The sequence below is a fragment of the Bombina bombina genome, chromosome 3 (assembly GCF_027579735.1).
Source record: "Bombina bombina isolate aBomBom1 chromosome 3, aBomBom1.pri, whole genome shotgun sequence".
Taxonomy (NCBI): domain Eukaryota; kingdom Metazoa; phylum Chordata; class Amphibia; order Anura; family Bombinatoridae; genus Bombina; species Bombina bombina.
The window spans coordinates 993,480,260-993,497,850 of record NC_069501.1 but is presented as its reverse complement, the minus strand read 5'-3'; the positions used below and the strand labels follow the sequence as shown (position 1 = coordinate 993,497,850).

Genomic DNA, 17,591 nt, shown 5'->3' with positions numbered 1-17,591 from the left:
GACAGCTTTGCTGTGTGCTCTCTTTGCCACTTCCTGTAGGGATTGAGAATATCCCACAAGTAAGGATGAAGCCGTGGACCGGATACACCGTAGGAGAAAGAAATTTATCAGGTAAACATAAATTCTGTTTTTTCCACCGTTACCACTTCTACCTCGTGTAGTAGCATGCATCAAATAGGTGCGTGCTTCAGCCATACTGATTGCTCCATCGTGGCCGCGGAGGACGTGGTTTGCGGTTCTGGTGGGGATGTCATCCTCTCCGCCATGGAGGTTATCCTGTCGCAGGGATCTGCTGGAACAGGGGCTCTTTCATCATCAAAATCTTGTTTCTCTGAGGCTCACTGCGTGGAAATTGAACGCTTAGTCCTAGCCAAGACAGGCTTTTCTGAAAGTGTGATTGGCACTTTAGTTCAGGCATGGAAGCCAGTCACTCTTCGCAACTACCATAAGGTGTGGAGGACTTGCTTGTCCTGGTGTGAAAACAAATCAAATTGGGTGGATTCGTGCGCGCTAAAGGAAGGTATTGCTAAACACTACTCTAAAGATACAATCTCTGTATGTATCAAATACAAGTTAATAACCAAATAGCGAAGCCAAAGCTTCAAGATAGAGAGAGTGCGCTAACAAGCTGAAAGTATACACACCATATAAGGAATTGAAGTGAAAATTTAATAAACATATAGAATAAGATACACAAATATATACACTAAAAATAGGGACGTCTCCCTGTAATGTAAATACAACTGGGAAAAAATCCTAATGAAAAAACAGGTTAAAACCTATAAATGATGAATAATGCAGATACTAATTGATAATCTATGACATAAAAAAGATATAGCATAAAAATGATATGGCATAACAGTGATATCATAAAATAAAATAAAACTTAAAAGACAAGCACCAAGTTCATATGTATCAACACAGTGCAGGTGGCCGTATGCAAATGAATGCCGATATTGGAACAGTGGAAAGAAAATAACGGCTTGTACCACAAATAGATACAGTTTACTGTACCGTAAGACAAGAGAGTGTTCAGAGGGTGTTACCGAGGAGAAGAAATCCTTCGGTCAAGGCTTGGACCGCGGCTGCAGTAACTGCCGTTCCTGGAGATAGAAGTGTGCAAACCTCTGCACATGTGAGTCGGCGTCTGACGTCACAGGCTTCTCATCGGCTCCTCTCAGGGTGTTACTCGCTGCTCCAGCAGCGTAAAGGAAAAGCAGCTGATTGCTGTGTCCTGGTGGGAACTTTCTGTGAAGGCAGACTTGGCTGCTGTAGGTATGTTTGATGACCCAATACAATAGTGGGGCACAAGTTATCCCTCACCTTGGGATATTCAAAGATGCTGGTAATCCAGGTTTAAAGTTGCAGTACAGGCTGTACTGAAATATCCCTTGCTGTTTCACAGTGTCACAAATGCAAGAGACGCGTTTCGCCCTGACCATAAAGCCGGCGGATAAGGGTGGGGGGGGGGGGGGTTGTAATAATGGATACAGAAAAATATATGGTAGAGGCCTATAGGTTGTTAAATGATAAGAAAACATATGAAGTACTACCAATGAATCCCACAGATAAATATAACAAAATACTAAATAAAATTCTTATCGAAGGAAAAGCTGAAGGACTTCTTAATGAACGTGAATTTAATTATTTAACACCTAAACATTCTAAAATCCCTATTTTCTATTTCCTTCCGAAAGTGCACAAATGTCTCATAAATCCACCAGGGAGGCCCATTATCTCTGGGATCAATTCGATCTCTGCCAACCTATCTCAATATATAGATCGATTTCTGCAACCTTATGTAATTAAGTTAAATTCACATTTGAAAGACTCAACACAATTATTAAATATTTTAAATTCCATAAAATGGGAGGATGGAATGATAATCGCAACATGCGATGTATCATCACTGTACACTGTGATCGATCACCAACAGGGAATTGCAGCTGTAAAAATTTTTTTAGATAGAGACACCAACATGGAAGCCAAACAAAGTGACTTCATATTAAAAAGCATTCAATATATATTAGAGCATAATTTTTTTTTCTTTTAACAGTAAGTTCTACAGACAGATCGAGGGTACAGCCATGGGCACGAGGTTCGCACCGAGTTATGCCAATTTATTTATGGGCTTTTGGGAAGAATAATTCTTCAGAAATGACCCTCTCGGTGCGAGCCTCGTGCTCTATAAGCGCTACATAGATGATTTGTTTTTAATATGGAAAGGTCCTGAGAATGAACTTATTAAACTGTTTGAGCGGATGAATTCCAATAACTATGGCCTCAAATTTATAAGTCACTATAGTCATACTAAGGTCAATTTCCTCGATTTGGAAATCATGGCAATCCAAGATAAATTAGAAACTAAAACCCACTTCAAACCAGTCGATTGTAATAATTTGATTCATGCAGAGAGCTGCCATCTGAAAACCTGGAAGGATAATATCCCTTATGGACAAACACTACGCATTAAAAGAAATTGCTCAAGAGTAGAAGACTTTGAGAACCAAGTCATTCTAATAGCAAAAAAATTTGAGGATAGGGGATATGAGAAAGCTAAAATTGAAAATGCAATCTCTAAAGCACGTCTGACCAACAGAAATGAACTTTTAAAATATAAGACTAAAAAAAGAGAAGAGAATGATCTAATTAATGTTCCTCTCATTACGGACTACAGTGCAGATTACAATATAATCAAAAAGATAATAAGGAAACACTGGCCCCTTCTAAAGGAGGATAATATAATTGGGAAACATTTGGCAGATAAACCAACTTTTATTTTTAGAAGAGCGAAGAATTTTAAAATGCAGCTAGCTCCCAGTGAACTGAAAGAATAAAAACTCAATTCAAAAAGATTTAGAGGGTAAAATACCAGTGGGGTTTTTTCCCTGTTATACCTGTAAGGCCTGTAAACACAGTTCCAAACTAAAGGCTTTACAAATAAATAGTTCAGAAACTAATTTCCAAATTAAAGATTTAATTAGGTGCAACCATAAAAACATTATCTATGCACTAAAATGTTCGTGTAATCTTTTTTATTTTGGTGAAACCACTAGATCCCTAAAGGATAGGATTAGGGAGCACTTATGTATAGAAAAGGGTAGGGATGACACCTCACTGTATAAACACTTTAAAGAAAAACACTATGGGGACACAAAAGCACTTAATTTTTGGGGGATTAAAAAGGTCAAAGGACACTGGAGGGGTGGTAACAATGAGAAAACACTTTTAATACAAGAGGCTGAATTGATTTATAAATATGACACTCTGTTCCCAAAGGGACTAAATTCAGAATTGGACCTCTCCCCATTTTTATTTGAATAGATTAACCCAGCAGCACCTTATTTTCATTTACATAGGCACATTACTTTATTTTTAAGAGCGATACGTATAACCACTTTTTTAGCTCTGGAATTTTGAATACACCGCTATATATTCATTCATTCATTCACTCACTCCTAATTATCATGCACTGATATATATTTTTTATATAATTCTTTTCTCTTTTTTTTTTTTCTTCTCTCTCTACTAAACTCGCCATATAAATACCCCTCTCTTTTTTTGACACATTAGTGCACCCATGTTAGATATTTTATATTCTGTAAAAGTATTTTTTGGTTTAGAATTATATCTATAAGTGATTAATCCTACAAATTTAATACGGTTTTATGGTTATGATACCACTGATAGTGATAATGTATTACACAGATATATGTATTTTTTATGGAAATGTTCTTCTATATTAGACATGCACAAAGAATCTTTAATGACTGAATGAAGCATATACCACCTTAAGTACCTGGAGGGTGTTACCTTAACAACTCAAGAATAACAATCTCAAAGGTGAAAGCAAGAGATACCACCTTAATTACCTGGAGGGTGTTACCTTTACAACTGAATCCACCAACCAATCAAAACCAAATGGATCATTTTAAAGGCTCCCAGTTACCTGTCACATGCATCTTGATAAAGCCCAAGGGAGGGCGAAACGCGTCGCTTGCATTTGTGACACTGTGACACTGTGACTTTGAAACAGCAAGGGATATTTCTGTACAGCCTGTACTGCAACTTTAAACCCGGGTTACCAGCATCTTTGAATATCTCAAGGTGAGGGATAACTTGTGCCCCACTATTGTATTGAATCATCAAACATACCTACAGCAGCCAAGTCTGCCTTCACAGAAAGTTCCCACCAGGACACAGCAATCAGCTGCTTTTCCTTTACGCTGCTGGAGCAGCGAGTAACACCCTGAGAGGAGCCGATGAGAAGCCTGTGACGTCAGACGCCGACTCACATGTGCAGAGGTTTGCACACTTCTATCTCCAGGAACGGCAGTTACTGCAGCCACGGTCCAAGCCTTGACCGAAGGATTTCTTCTCCTCGGTAACACCCTCTGAACACTCTCTTGTCTTACGGTACAGTAAACTGTATCTATTTGTGGTACAAGCCGTTATTTTCTTTCCACTGTTCCAATATCGGCATTCATTTGCATACGGCCACCTGCACTGTGTTGAATCATATGAACTTGGTGCTTGTCTTTTAAGTTTTATTTTATTTTATGATATCACTGTTATGCCATATCATTTTTATGCTATATCTTTTTTATGTCATAGATTATCAATTAGTATCTGCATTATTCATCATTTATAGGTTTTAACCTGTTTTTTCATTAGGATTTTTTCCCAGTTGTATTTACATTACAGGGAGACGTCCCTATTTTTAGTGTATATATTTGTGTATCTTATTCTATATGTTTATTAAATTTTCACTTCAATTCCTTATATGGTGTGTATACTTTCAGCTTGTTAGCGCACTCTCTCTATCTTGAAGCTTTGGCTTCGCTATTTGTCCTGGTGTGAGAAACATGGATATCCTTGGCACAAGGTGAAGGTATCCAGGATTCTGTCCTTTCTCCAGGAGGGTTTGGAGAAGGGTCTTGCCGCTAGTTCCTTAAATGGACAGATTTCGGCATTAGCAGTCTTGTTGCACAGGAGACTCGCTGAGCTTCCTGACATTTTTAATCTTTTGTTCAGGCTCTGTCTAGAATCAGGTCTGTCTTTAGGCAGTCTACTCCCCCATGGAGCTTAAACTTGGTCCTTAAAGGGACACTGAACCCAAATGTTTTCTATCGTGATTCAAATAGAGCATGCAATTTTAAGGTACTTTCTAATTTACTCCTATTATCAAATTTTCTTAATTCTCTTGGTATCTTTATTTGAAATGCAAGAATGTAAGTTTAGATGCCGGCCCATTTTTGGTGAACAACCAAATTCATAATTCATCCACCAATAAAAAAAAATGCTGTCCAGAGTCTGAACCAAAAAAAGCTTAGATACCTTCTTTTTCAAATAAAGATAGCAAGAGAACAAAGAAAAATTGATAATAGGAGTAAATTAGAAAGTTTCTTAAAATTGCATGCTCTATCTGAATTCCGAAAGAAAAAAAAATGTGGCTTCGGTGTCCCTTTAAGGTATTGCAGAGGGTTCCGTCTGAGCCTATGCATTCCATTGATATTAAGATTCTTTCCTGGAAGGTTCTCTGCCTGTTGGCTATTGCATCGGCACGCAGAGTATCTGAGCTCGCTGCCTTGCAATTCGAGCCTCCTTACCTTGTTTTTCATGCGGATAAGACTGTCCTTCGCACCAGTTTTGGGTTTCTTTCCAAGGTGGTGTCTAACCATAACATCAATCAGGAAATAATTGTAGTTCTATCTTCAGGCTACAAAGGATATTAGACAGTCTACATCTCTTTTTGTGGTGTATTCTGGGAAGCGCAGAGGGCCTCTTCTACTTCTTTGTCTTTTTGGTTGAGGAAGTTGATTCGCTTGGCCTATGAGACAGCGGGACATAAGCCTCCTCAGAGGATCACGGCTCATTCCAATAGAGCTGTGGCTTCGTCTTGGGCCTTCAAGAATGAGGCCTCTATGGAGCAGATTTGTAAGGCGGCTACCTGGTCCTCCTTACACACTTTTACAAAGTTTTAAAAATTTTACGTTTTTGCTTCTGCGTAAGCTGCTTTTGGGAGAGAGGTTTTTACAGGCTGTGGTGCCCTCAGATTAGGGTCTGCCTTTTACCCTCCCGGTTTCATTCAGTGTCCTCTAAGCTTGGGTATATGTTTCCCAAAAGTAATGAATGAAGCCATGGACTCTCCTCCCCTTTAGATGAAAAACATAAATTATGCTTACCTGATAATTTTATTTCCATCGTGGGGAGGAGAATCCACGGCTCCCGTCCTTAACTCCGGTGGGCGGACCTAAATTTAATTTTTACTCTTCTGGCACCATTTATACCCTGATATTTCTCCTACTGTTCCTTGTTCCCTCGGCAGAATGAATGAGCGGAGTGGGGGAGCTATTTAGGCCTTTGGCTGGGGTGTCTTTGCCTCCTCCTGGTGGCCAGGTTCTTAATTCCCAAAAGTAATGAATGAAGCCGTTGACTCTCCTCCCCACGATGAATATAAAATCATCAGGTAAGCATAATTTGTTTTTTCTTATTTATAGAATTTTTAAAGGAAGGTTTAATGCTGATTGCAATGTTCTCATAATGAACATTTAATTCAGTTTGCATTATGTTCAAAACGTTCCACCCGTATTACAAATATTACCAAATTTATTAAGCTTAAAGGGACACTGAACCCAATTTTTTTTCTTTTGTAATTCAGATAGAGCATGCAATTTTAGCAACTTTCTTATTTACTCCTATTATCAACTTTTTCTACGTTCTCTTGCTATCTTTTTTTGAAAAAGAAGGCATCTAAGTTGTTTTTTTGGTTCAGACTCTGGGCAGCACTTTTTTTTTATTGGTGGATGAATTAATCCTCCAATCAGCAAGGACAACCCAGGTTGTTCACCAAAAATGGGCCGGCATCTAAACTTACATTCTTGCATTTCAAATAAAGATACCAAGACAATGACAAAAATTTGATAATAGGAGTACATTCGAAAGTTGCTTAAAATGTCATGCTCTATCTGAATCACAAAATATTTTTTTTTGGGTTCAGTGTCCCTTTAAGATAATTAATATTTCTTCTGACTTTTAAGGTACACAACAGAAAAACTGTTAAAGGGACAGGAAACCCAAATATATTCTTTCACGGTTCAGATTGAACATACAATTTTAAACTGCTTTCCAATTTCCTTCTATTATCTAATTTGCTTCATTATTTAGGTATCCTTTGTTGAAAAGCATAGCTAGGTACCTGGGTGCTATTTGCTGATTGGTGGCTGCACATGTTATATAGAGGATGTAAAAAAAAAGTGCTTTTCCTCTGCAAATATAACATTTCTGTAGTTTACCTGACCACGAAACATAATACAAAGATTAGAAGAGGAGCTCGTTTACTTCTGGCTCTTAATGAAAACAACAAAGGAGATCAGATAAAAATACTGATGTATCATGGGTTTCATGAAATGATGTACCTCATTTATATTTTACTAAAACAGTAGCTAGTATTAAATTTGTTTTAAGCATTTATGCAGATCTTTTACATTGCAGTGATTAGTTGGTGATTTGTACTATCCAGATATAAAAAGTACTTTAATGTCCCTTTAAGGTATTCATAGTACCATACCATAGTTTAATATTTTACACTTTAAAAACGTTGCTCTGATTTCATTTTGGGTTGGCAAATTGAAGAAACATTAATAACCTCTGTTTACAAAGTTTACACCTGCAGTCAGTATAATAATTTTTGTTCTGCTGTATTTAAACCTGTAAAGAATATGTATCTCACAGATTTTTTTGTTTTTGTTAACCAGGTCAATCATCGGATCCCAAATCTACAGTAAGTAGAATCTCATTTCCAAATCCATATACACAGCTGTTACAGCTGTATTTTCAATTACTGTATATTTTAAAATGGTTACAATATTTTAAAATCTTATTTTTGAATTAGAATAAATGAAACTAACAAGAACATAACCCTTTAATAGGGCTTGAGTAATCTCAGAAGTCAGTGAACCATGGATCCTAGAATTTAGTGGTGGTAGCATCCAAATGTGGAAAAGAAGGTGGACACTCATGCCATTCGGCTCTTTTCGGAGCTTCGTTTATTCTTGTGACTTGCACAGATATTTGTGTGTTGCACTTTCACAAGAATAAATGTGCCTCCGAAAAGAGCCGAACGGCACGAGTGTCCGCCTATGATATTTTTCACTACACACGTATGTGGTAACGGATTGAATAGTGGTTTATGATCGATACTTTTATTGTGTTTTTTTTTTTTTTAAAGATAGCACTGTATACCGGAAGTGATGCGTGTGGTATGCATTCAGCATCAGATGGGGAGCTGGTGGCTGTACAATAGCTTGGTCAGAGCACAAGAAGTTATGATCAAAATTTGACTAGATATAAGTATATGTTTATGTATAGTTCATATGGTCATGCCCCACTTCCGGTGATAATATATTGTTAAATTCCGGACGCCCCACTTCCAGTGAGATAATGACGAATGCTGGATGTAGTAGGTTATGTAAACATCCGGTATTACACGATTCAACTGAAGGATGAGAAATGGATGGATATCAGTGTGTTGCCACAATAAGAGTTATGTTGCATGTGGGAAATGCTATTTGTGTGTTCGTTTATTTGTTTTTTGAAACATGACACATTTGATGAATATTTATGTTAAACGTATACCGGAAATAGGTTATTCTACTTTCAGTTTTTGTGCTAAATTTGTTATTGGATATCCCTGATATGATTGAATTTTGGCGTTCTTTTCTGTTGAGTTGAGGAAGTAACAAATTGTTTGCACACTATTTAAACTTTGAGCACTGTATAGTTGTTCTGAGGAAGGGGATTGTGTGTTCCAAGAAACGTCAATAAATTTGATATTGCTTTGGTTAAAATCCTGTGTATGTATAGATGTATATAAATATGTGTGTGTAGAGAGAGAGAGATAATGTTTGTGTGTGTGTGTGTGTATATAGGTGCAGCAAGTGCCTTTTTATTCAGTGACATTTTTGGAGAATACACCCCTTAATCGGATAGAGGTGTATGTGTATTATTTGCGCTAGTAAAAATATATCCATTCACATGCATGCTAGAGGAGTCTGCTATTCGATCCTGATCCAGACCTGACCGCTCTATGATAATACTTGAAAACGAAGGTTTGTGAAGGAATTGTGTTCTATTATTAGGAAGGATGGATTAAACTTAGTGATAAACTGTTAAAATGTCCCACTATGATAACACTATGTGGTTATTTCACTGTATAATAAAAACACAAGACTAGTAAATAATAGCAATCACAATGTATTTGTTTTTTCTATGGCAATGGTTGGCGTTTATTTGCACAGTTGATGGGGTTTCAATGGGTAGAAAATGTTTTATTCGCTCTGTACAATTGTTGGTCTGATGAAGGGGTGAACACCCGGAAACGTCACCTATTTGCATGGAATCCTTGTGGGATTACGCCTCCTGTGGGATTACGCCTCCTGGTCAGCAGGAGGAGGCAAAGAGCACCACAGCAGAGCTGTGTGTATATGTATGTGTGTGTGTATATATATATATATATATATATATCTATATATATATATATATCCTCCCACTCCAGTCATTCTCTTTGCCTACGTTAGTGATAGGAAGAGGTAAAGTGGGGTATTAGATTAGATTCTTCAATCAAGAGTTTATTTTTAAAGTAGTGCCAGAGTGTGCTGCTTTGTTCTAGGGTGTAGCCGTAGTCCATATCAGTCTCTACAGAAGAGCTTTTAGTGGCTATAGAGCAATGGGAACTTGTGGGACATAATTCTCACTGTGCCTCCCATATATTGATGCTGCCCTGCCTTTGGAAAACCTGAGATATTCTAACTCAGGACTTTCTCTTCATTCTCAGGTCCATGGGAGGGATAGGACCTCTTACACCTGGAGTCTGCCTTGCTGCCAGGCAGAAGATGAGGTAAGTGCTGACTTTATTTCTGGGGTACAAGAAGTCTCAGAAAAAGTTTGGGCACTTTACTTTTTTACACAGACCTCATCACATTGGGGCTTCTTTCTAGGGGTTAACATAGATGCAATTGTTCTAGGGGACACTTGGCAGTTTTGGACGCTGGCACTGGGGACATGTGGCTTTTCTTTCCCGGCGGTTTTACAAAATAGCCGACCGGGAGAGTTTATACTGTCTGCCTTTTATATTGTGCAAAGCTCAGTGTTGTTACGACAGAGTTCATATGGGCTAAGCAGCTTCCTAGACATAGGTGAAGGGAGCTAAGCAGCCTGTTATTTTGCTCCTGGTCGTTTAGATTAATGATGACGACCGGGAGAGGATTGTTCATACCGCCTGACTTTTTCTGCAAAGCTCAGTGTGAGGGTGTTTGATATGACGGAGTTTATTTGGGCTAAGCAGCTTCCTAGACATGGGGGAAAGGAGCTACGCAGCTTGTTATTTTGATCCCGGTCGTTTAGCTCAATAATAATGGCGACCTGGAGTGGATTGTTGAAACGCCCACGAGGTGCAGAGCTTGCGTGGCGCCAATTTAATGGCGCATCACTTATTTGGTGCTTCCGGTTATCGGAAAGCAGGTCTATTAGATCCTTTTGGTTTCTATTTAGGTTCCTTCTCCTCTTTGTTTCCGGTTAGCGGAGGGGGCTGGAAATAGTGTGTTGCGCTTAGAGACAGCGCTACGGCTGTTAGATTCTTAACCAGAAGGTCTATCTGGCACTTCAGAGGAACTCTACGGAAGTGTTATGGGGTTTACAAGATGCTTCGCTAGTATGCCTTAATATATCAAATTTAGATATTCAGACATACGTCAGTTTGATGTTTCAAGAAGACCCTACAGTGCAGGGTTATATCAGTTTAAAAGTTTCCACTTCTGTTATTAATCGAAACACTGCAGGAGAATGTGGTTTCTTAGGATGGAACTGAAGCACACAAAAGAGAGTTACTTTAAAATTTAAAGAGACAGTAACATCTTTCATGTGTCAATTTTTATTAGAAATACTCCTTCTAAAGCGAATGGTGTTTAGAAGTCTGTTGACATTGATCAATACATGCCACAAATTTCTCATATAATGTCCAAAAAGATTTTTTTCTGGCCCACATGCAGTGGTCTGCGGTTCCTTGCGATCTTCATATGGAATTGTTGCAGAAGACATGGTTGCTTTACTGTACATAGCGTTGTCTATTAACAGCAAGGTTGACATGCTAATTGGATTGTTTCTGACACAGAAATAAGAAGTTACTTTTTTCTGAACCTTCTCCTTTTAAGGCGTTTGCTAATTGGGAGTATGTTGACAATGGTCACTTTATGCCACAAACCTATAGTGTTAAAATGTTAGGGCACACATTCAGTGCCCTGCGCTTCCTCTCATACGCCGTCCGGAGTTTTTCTTTACATATCATGCATTCCATGTTTTTCCCACGTGGAAACTAACCTTACTAGAGGAATTATTTTCAACTTTAGTACTATCCGGTGTAAAATCTATCCTAGTGCGTCCAGTGAGTTATAAGAAATAGAAAGACTGCATTCCCTATACTTAAAGAGATGTTTCCCATAACCGACTTGGCTAAGGAGGCTGGGCAGACGTTACCTAGGGTGAAAGGAGTAGTTTCCAGCCTAGCGAAGAGAACTACTATTTCTCCAACATAGGTGTGTCCGGTCCACGGCGTCATCCTTACTTGTGGGATATTCTCTTCCCCAACAGGAAATGGCAAAGAGCCCAGCAAAGCTGGTCACATGATCCCTCCTAGGCTCCGCCTTCCCCAGTCATTCTCTTTGCCGTTGTACAGGCAACATCTCCACGGAGATGGCTTAGAGTTTTTTGGTGTTTAAATGTAGTTTTTATTCTTCAATCAAGAGTTTGTTATTTTAAAATAGTGCTGGTATGTACTATTTACTCTGAAACAGGAAAGAGATGAAGATTTCTGTTTGTAAGAGGAAAATGATTTTAGCAACCGTTACTAAAATCGATGGCTGTTTCCACACAGGACTGTTGAGAGGAATTAACTTCAGTTGGGGGAAACAGTGAGCAGACTTTTGCTGCTTGAGGTATGACACATTTCTAACAAGACTCGGTAATGCTGGAAGCTGTCATTTTCCCTATGGGATCCGGTAAGCCATTTTCTTAGTTTAAGTAAAAGAATAAAGGGCTTCATTAGGGCTTAAAAAACTGGTAGACATTTTTCTGGGCTAAAACGATTACTTTACTAAGTATATTTGGCAGATTATTACTTTTAATAGTTGTTAAATCTTGGGGATTGTTTTAATAAAAACGGCAGGCACTGTATTGGACACCTTTTTCACTGGGGGCCTTTTCTAGTCATAGACAGAGCCTCATTTTCGCGCCTCTAATGCGCAGTTGTTTTTGGAAAGCATGGCATGCAGATGCATGTGTGAGGAGCTAAGAACCACTGAAAAAGCTTATAGAAGGCATCATTTGGTATCGTATTCCCCTCTGGGCTTGGTTGGGTCTCAGCAAAGCAGATACCTGGGACTGTATAGGGGTTAAATGTAAAAACGGCTCCGGTTCCGTTATTTTAAGGGTTAAAGCTTTCAAATTTGGTGTGCAATACTTTTAAGGCTTTAAGTTACTGTGGTGAAATTTGAACAATTCCTTCATACTTTTTCACATATTCAGTAATAAAGTGTGTTCAGTTTGAAATTTAAAGGGACAGTAACGGTTTTATTGTAAAACGTTTTTTGTGCTTTGTTGACAAGTTTAAGCCTGTTTAACATGTCTGAACCATCAGATAACGATGTTCTATATGTATGAAAGCCAATGTGTCTCCCCATTTAAATATATGTGATATATTTGTGTCATAATGTCCAAACAAAGTAGGGATAATAATGCCATAGATATGATATTGCCCAAGATGATTCCTCTAATGAGGGGAGTAAGCATGGTACTGCATCATCCCCTTCTGTGTCTACACCAGTTTTGCCCACACAAGAGGCCCCTAGTACATCTAGTGCGCCAATACTTATTACCATACAACAATTAATGGCTGTAATGGATAATTCTATTGCATGCATTTTTTTCCAAAATGCCTACTTATCAGAGAAAGCGTGATTGCTCTGTTTTAAACACTGAAGAGCAAGAGGACGCTGATGATATCTGTTCTGACATACCCTCACACCTATCTGAAGGGGCCAGGAGGGAGGTTTTGTCTGAGGGAGAAATTTCAGATTCAGGGAAAATTTCTCAACAAGCAGAACCTGATATTGTAACTTTTAAATTTAAATTTCAACATCTCCACGCACTACTTAAGGAGGTATTATCTACTCTGGATGATTGTGACAATTTGGTCATTCCAGAGAAATTAGGTAAGATGGACAAGTTCCTAGAGGTTCCGGTGCCCCCCGATGTTTTTCCTATACCCAAGCGGGTGGCGGACATAGTAAATAAGGAGTGGGAAAGGCCCGGCATACCTTTTGTCCTCCCCCTATATTTAAGAAATTAGTTCCTATAGTCGACCCCAGAAAGGACTTATAGCATACAGTCCCCAAGGTCGAGGGGGCGGTTTCTACTCTAAACAAACGCACTTCTATTCCTATAGAAGATAGTTGTGCTTTCTAGATCCTATGGATTAAAGGTTAGAGGGTTTGCTTAAAAAGATGTTTGTTCAGCAAGGTTACCTTCTACAACCAATTTCATGCATTGTTCCTGTCACTACAGCTGCGTGTTTCTGGTTCGAAGAACTAGAAAAGTCGCTCAATAAAGAATCTTCGTACGAGGAGGTTTTGGACAGAGTTCAAGCTCTTAAATTGGCTAACTCTTTTTTATTTTAGATGCCGCTTTGCAATTAGCTAGATTAGCGGCGAATAATTCAGGGTTTGCTATCGTGGCGCGCAGAGCGTTTTTGCTTAACATCCCTTTCAAGGGTAAAACACTGTTTGGCCCTGACTTGAAAGAGATTATTTCAGACATCACTGGGGGAAAGGGCCACGCCCTTCCTCTGGATAGGTCTTTTAAGGCTAAAAAGAAGCCAAATTTTCGTCCCTTTCGCAGAAACGGACCAGCCTCAAATTCTACACCCTCTAAGCAAGAGGGTAATACTTCTCAAACCAAGCCAGCCTGGAGGCCGATGCAAGGCTGGAACAAGGGTAAGCAGGCCAAGTCACCTGCCACTGCTACCAAAACAGCATGAAGTGTTGGCCCCCGATCTGGGAAGGATCTGGTGGGGGGCAGACTTTCTCTCTTTGCTCAGGCTGGGGCAAGAGATGTTCAGGATCCTTGGGCGCTAGAAATAGTTTCTCAAGGTTATCTCCTGGAATTCAGGGAACTACCCCCAAGGGGAAGGTTCCACGGGTCTCAATTATCTTCGAACAGGCATTCTTACACTGTGTAGAAGACCTGTTAAGCATGGGAGTGATTCATCCTGTTCCATTAGGAGAACAAGGGATGGGTTTTTACTCCAACCTGTTCATAATTCCCAAAAAAGAGGGAACATTCAGACCTATTTTAGATCTCAAGATTCTAAACAAGTTTCTAAGGGTTTCATCATTCAAAATGGAAACCATTCGAACGATCCTTCCTACCATCCAGGAAGGTCAATTCATGACCACGGTGGACTTAAAGGATGCGTACCTACGTATTCCTATCCACAAGGAACATTTTCGGTTCCTAAGGTTCGCCTTTCTGGACAAGCATTACCTGTGGCACTTCCATTCGGATTAGCCACTGCTCCAAGGATTTTCACAAGGGTACTAGGGTCCCTTCTAGCGGTGCTAAGACCAAGGGGCATTGCAGTAGTACCTTACTTGGACGACATCCTGATTCAAGTGTCGTCTCTGTCAAAAGCAAGGGCTCATACGGACATTGTCCTAGCCTTTCTCAGATCTCACAGGTGGAAAGTGAACATAGAAAAAAGTTCTCTGTCCCCGTCAACAAGAGTTCCCTTCTTGGGAACAATAATAGTTTCCTTAGAAATGAAGGTTTTTCTGAAAACTCAGGGTCTATGGTTTCGGGAAGACTCTCTTCTCCCAATAAACATAATGGAACTGAGAGCGATATTCAATGCTCTCAAGGCTTGGCCTCGACTAGCAAAGGCCAAATTCATAAGGTTTCAATCAGACATCATGACGACTGTTACATATATCAACCATCAGGGGGTAACAAGGAGTTCCCTGGCGATGGAGGAGCATCCGGGGGAGTGGGAACTCCATCTGGAAATCTTTGCCCAAATAACTCAATTATGGGGCATTCCAGACATGGTTCTGATGGCCTCTCGTCAGAACTTCATGGTCCCTTGTTACGGGTCCAAATCCAGGGATCCCAAGGCGACTCTATTGGATACAATAGTAGCACCTTGGATCTTCAACCTAGCTTATGTATTCCCACCGTTTCCTCTCATTCCCAGGCTGGTAGCCAGGATCAATCTGGAGAGGGCTTCGGTGACCTTGATAGTTCCTGTGTGGCCACGCAGGACTTGGTATGCAAACCTGGTGAATGTGTCATCGGCTCCACCATGGAAGCTACCTTTGAGACAGGACCTTCTTATTCAGGGTCCATTCGAACATCCGAATCTGGTTTTCCTCCAACTGACTGCTTGGAGTTTGAACGCTTGATTTTATCAAAGCGTGGGTTTTCAGATTCTGTAATAGATACTCTTATTCAGGCTAGATAGCCTGTAACTAGAAAAATTTACCATAATATATGGAAAAAATATATCTGTTGGTGTGAATCTAAAGGATTCCCATGGAACAAGATAAAAATTCCTAAGATTCTTTCCTTTCTACAAGAAGGTTTGGAGAAAGGATTTTCTGCGAGTTCTCTGAAGGGACAGATCTCTGCTTTATCTGTTTTACTTCACAAAAGGCTGGCAGCTGTGCCAGACGTTTAAGCGTTTGTTCAGGCTCTGGAGTCTTAATCTAGTTCTTTCAGTTCTTCAAGGGGTTCCGTTTGAACCCTTACATTCCATAGATATTAAGTTATTATCTTGGAAAGTTTTGTTTTAGGTTGCAATTTCTTCCGCTAGAAGAGTTTCTGAGTTATCTGCTCTGCAGTGTTCTCCACCCTTTCTGGTCCATGCAGATAAGGTGGTTTTTACGTACTGAGCCTGGTTTTCTTCCGAAGGTTGTTTCCAACAAAAATATTAACCAGGAGATAGTTGTACCTTCTTTGTGTCCGAATCCAGTTTCATAGAAGGAACGTTTGTTACACAATTTGGACGTTGTCCATACTCTAAAATTCTATTTAGATGCTACAAAGGATTTCAGACAAACATCTTCCTTGTTTGTTGTTTATTCTGGTAAAAGGAGAGGTCAAAAAGCAACTTCTACCTCTCTATCTTTTTGGCTTAAAAGCATCATCAGATTGGCTTATGAGACTGCCGGACGGCAGCCTCCTGAAAGAATCACAGCTCATTCCACTAGGGCCGTGGCTTCCACATGGGCCTTTAAGAACAAGGCTTCTGTTGATCAGATATGTAAGGCAGCGACTTGGTCTTCACTGCACACTTTTACCAAATTTTACAAATTTGATACTTTTGCTTCTTCTGAGGCTATTTTTGGGAGAAAGGTTTTGCAAACCGTGGTGCCTTCCATCTAGGTGACCTGATTTGCTCCCTCCCATCATCCGTGTCCTAAAGCTTTGGTATTGGTTCCCACAAGTAAGGATGACGCCGTGGACCGGACACACCTTTGTTGGAGAAAACAGAATTTATGTTTACCTTATAATTTATTTTCTCCAACGGTGTGTCCGGTCCACGGCCCGCCCTGGTTTTTTAATCAGGTCTGATGATTTATTTTCTTTAACTACAGTCACCACGGTATCATATGATTTCTCCTATGCAAATATTCCTCCTTTACGTCGGTCGAATGACTGGGGAAGGCGGAGCCTAGGAGGGATCATGTGACCAGCTTTGCTGGGCTCTTTGCCATTTCCTGTTGGGGAAGAGAATATCCCACAAGTAAGGATGACGCCGTGGACCGGACACACCGTTGGAGAAAGTAATTTATCAGGTAAACATAAATTCTGTTTTCCTTAGAGAATAGTTGGATTTTTCAAAGGTTATATGGTTGAAAATTGGGAAAAGGGATGTACACCAGGGCTTACAATGGCATCCAACTGTGTACTTTAATACCGTTATTAGTGTGGCGGCATTTTTATTTGATGCGTTGTCTGATACTATTAAGTCCGAAACGCCCCTGAATAAAATCCAGGATAGGATAAAGGTTTTCAATTGGCTAATTCCTTTATTTCAAATTCTTTCCTTGAGGTTATCAAGTTGGGAGCGTAGGTTTCAGGTTTCTCTGTCCCAGGTCACTGAGCCTTATGGTTAGAGCCTTGTTATACAGATGTATGTTCCAAGTCAAATTTTTTTAATGATTTATTACAAGAAGGCCTTGTTGGAACCTGGCTTGATGGAGATGATCTCTTTTGAAATTTTAAAGAATTTAAAAAGAAAAAAGCATAAGGATCCAATTAGCCTGCTGTTGAATCAAGGACAGCGTGAAGAAAATGTTCCCGATCTGGGCTCGGATGTTGTAGGGGGCAAGCTTTCAGTTTTCATTCGGAATCCCTGGACAATGGAAAATAGTGTTTCGGAGATTCAAAGTGGACAGGTGTCTACTTTCAAGATTCTCTGCAGACCAGATAAAAAAGAGGCGTTCTTACATTCTGTAGGAGACCTCTCTTCCATGGGAGTA

The 17,591-nt window shown here is 39.7% G+C and overlaps 1 protein-coding gene across 2 annotated transcripts in view; it reads left to right on the top strand.

The window, feature by feature from the left end:
- SARNP (SAP domain containing ribonucleoprotein) overlaps positions 1-17,591 on the top strand; it is a 360,966-nt gene that overhangs the window by 211,968 nt on the left and 131,407 nt on the right. For both annotated transcript variants that reach the window (XM_053708128.1, XM_053708129.1), the window contains exon 8: positions 7,758-7,783. In XM_053708128.1, the coding sequence (XP_053564103.1) occupies positions 7,758-7,783 (26 nt within the window). The remainder of the gene's footprint in view (positions 1-7,757; positions 7,784-17,591) is intronic.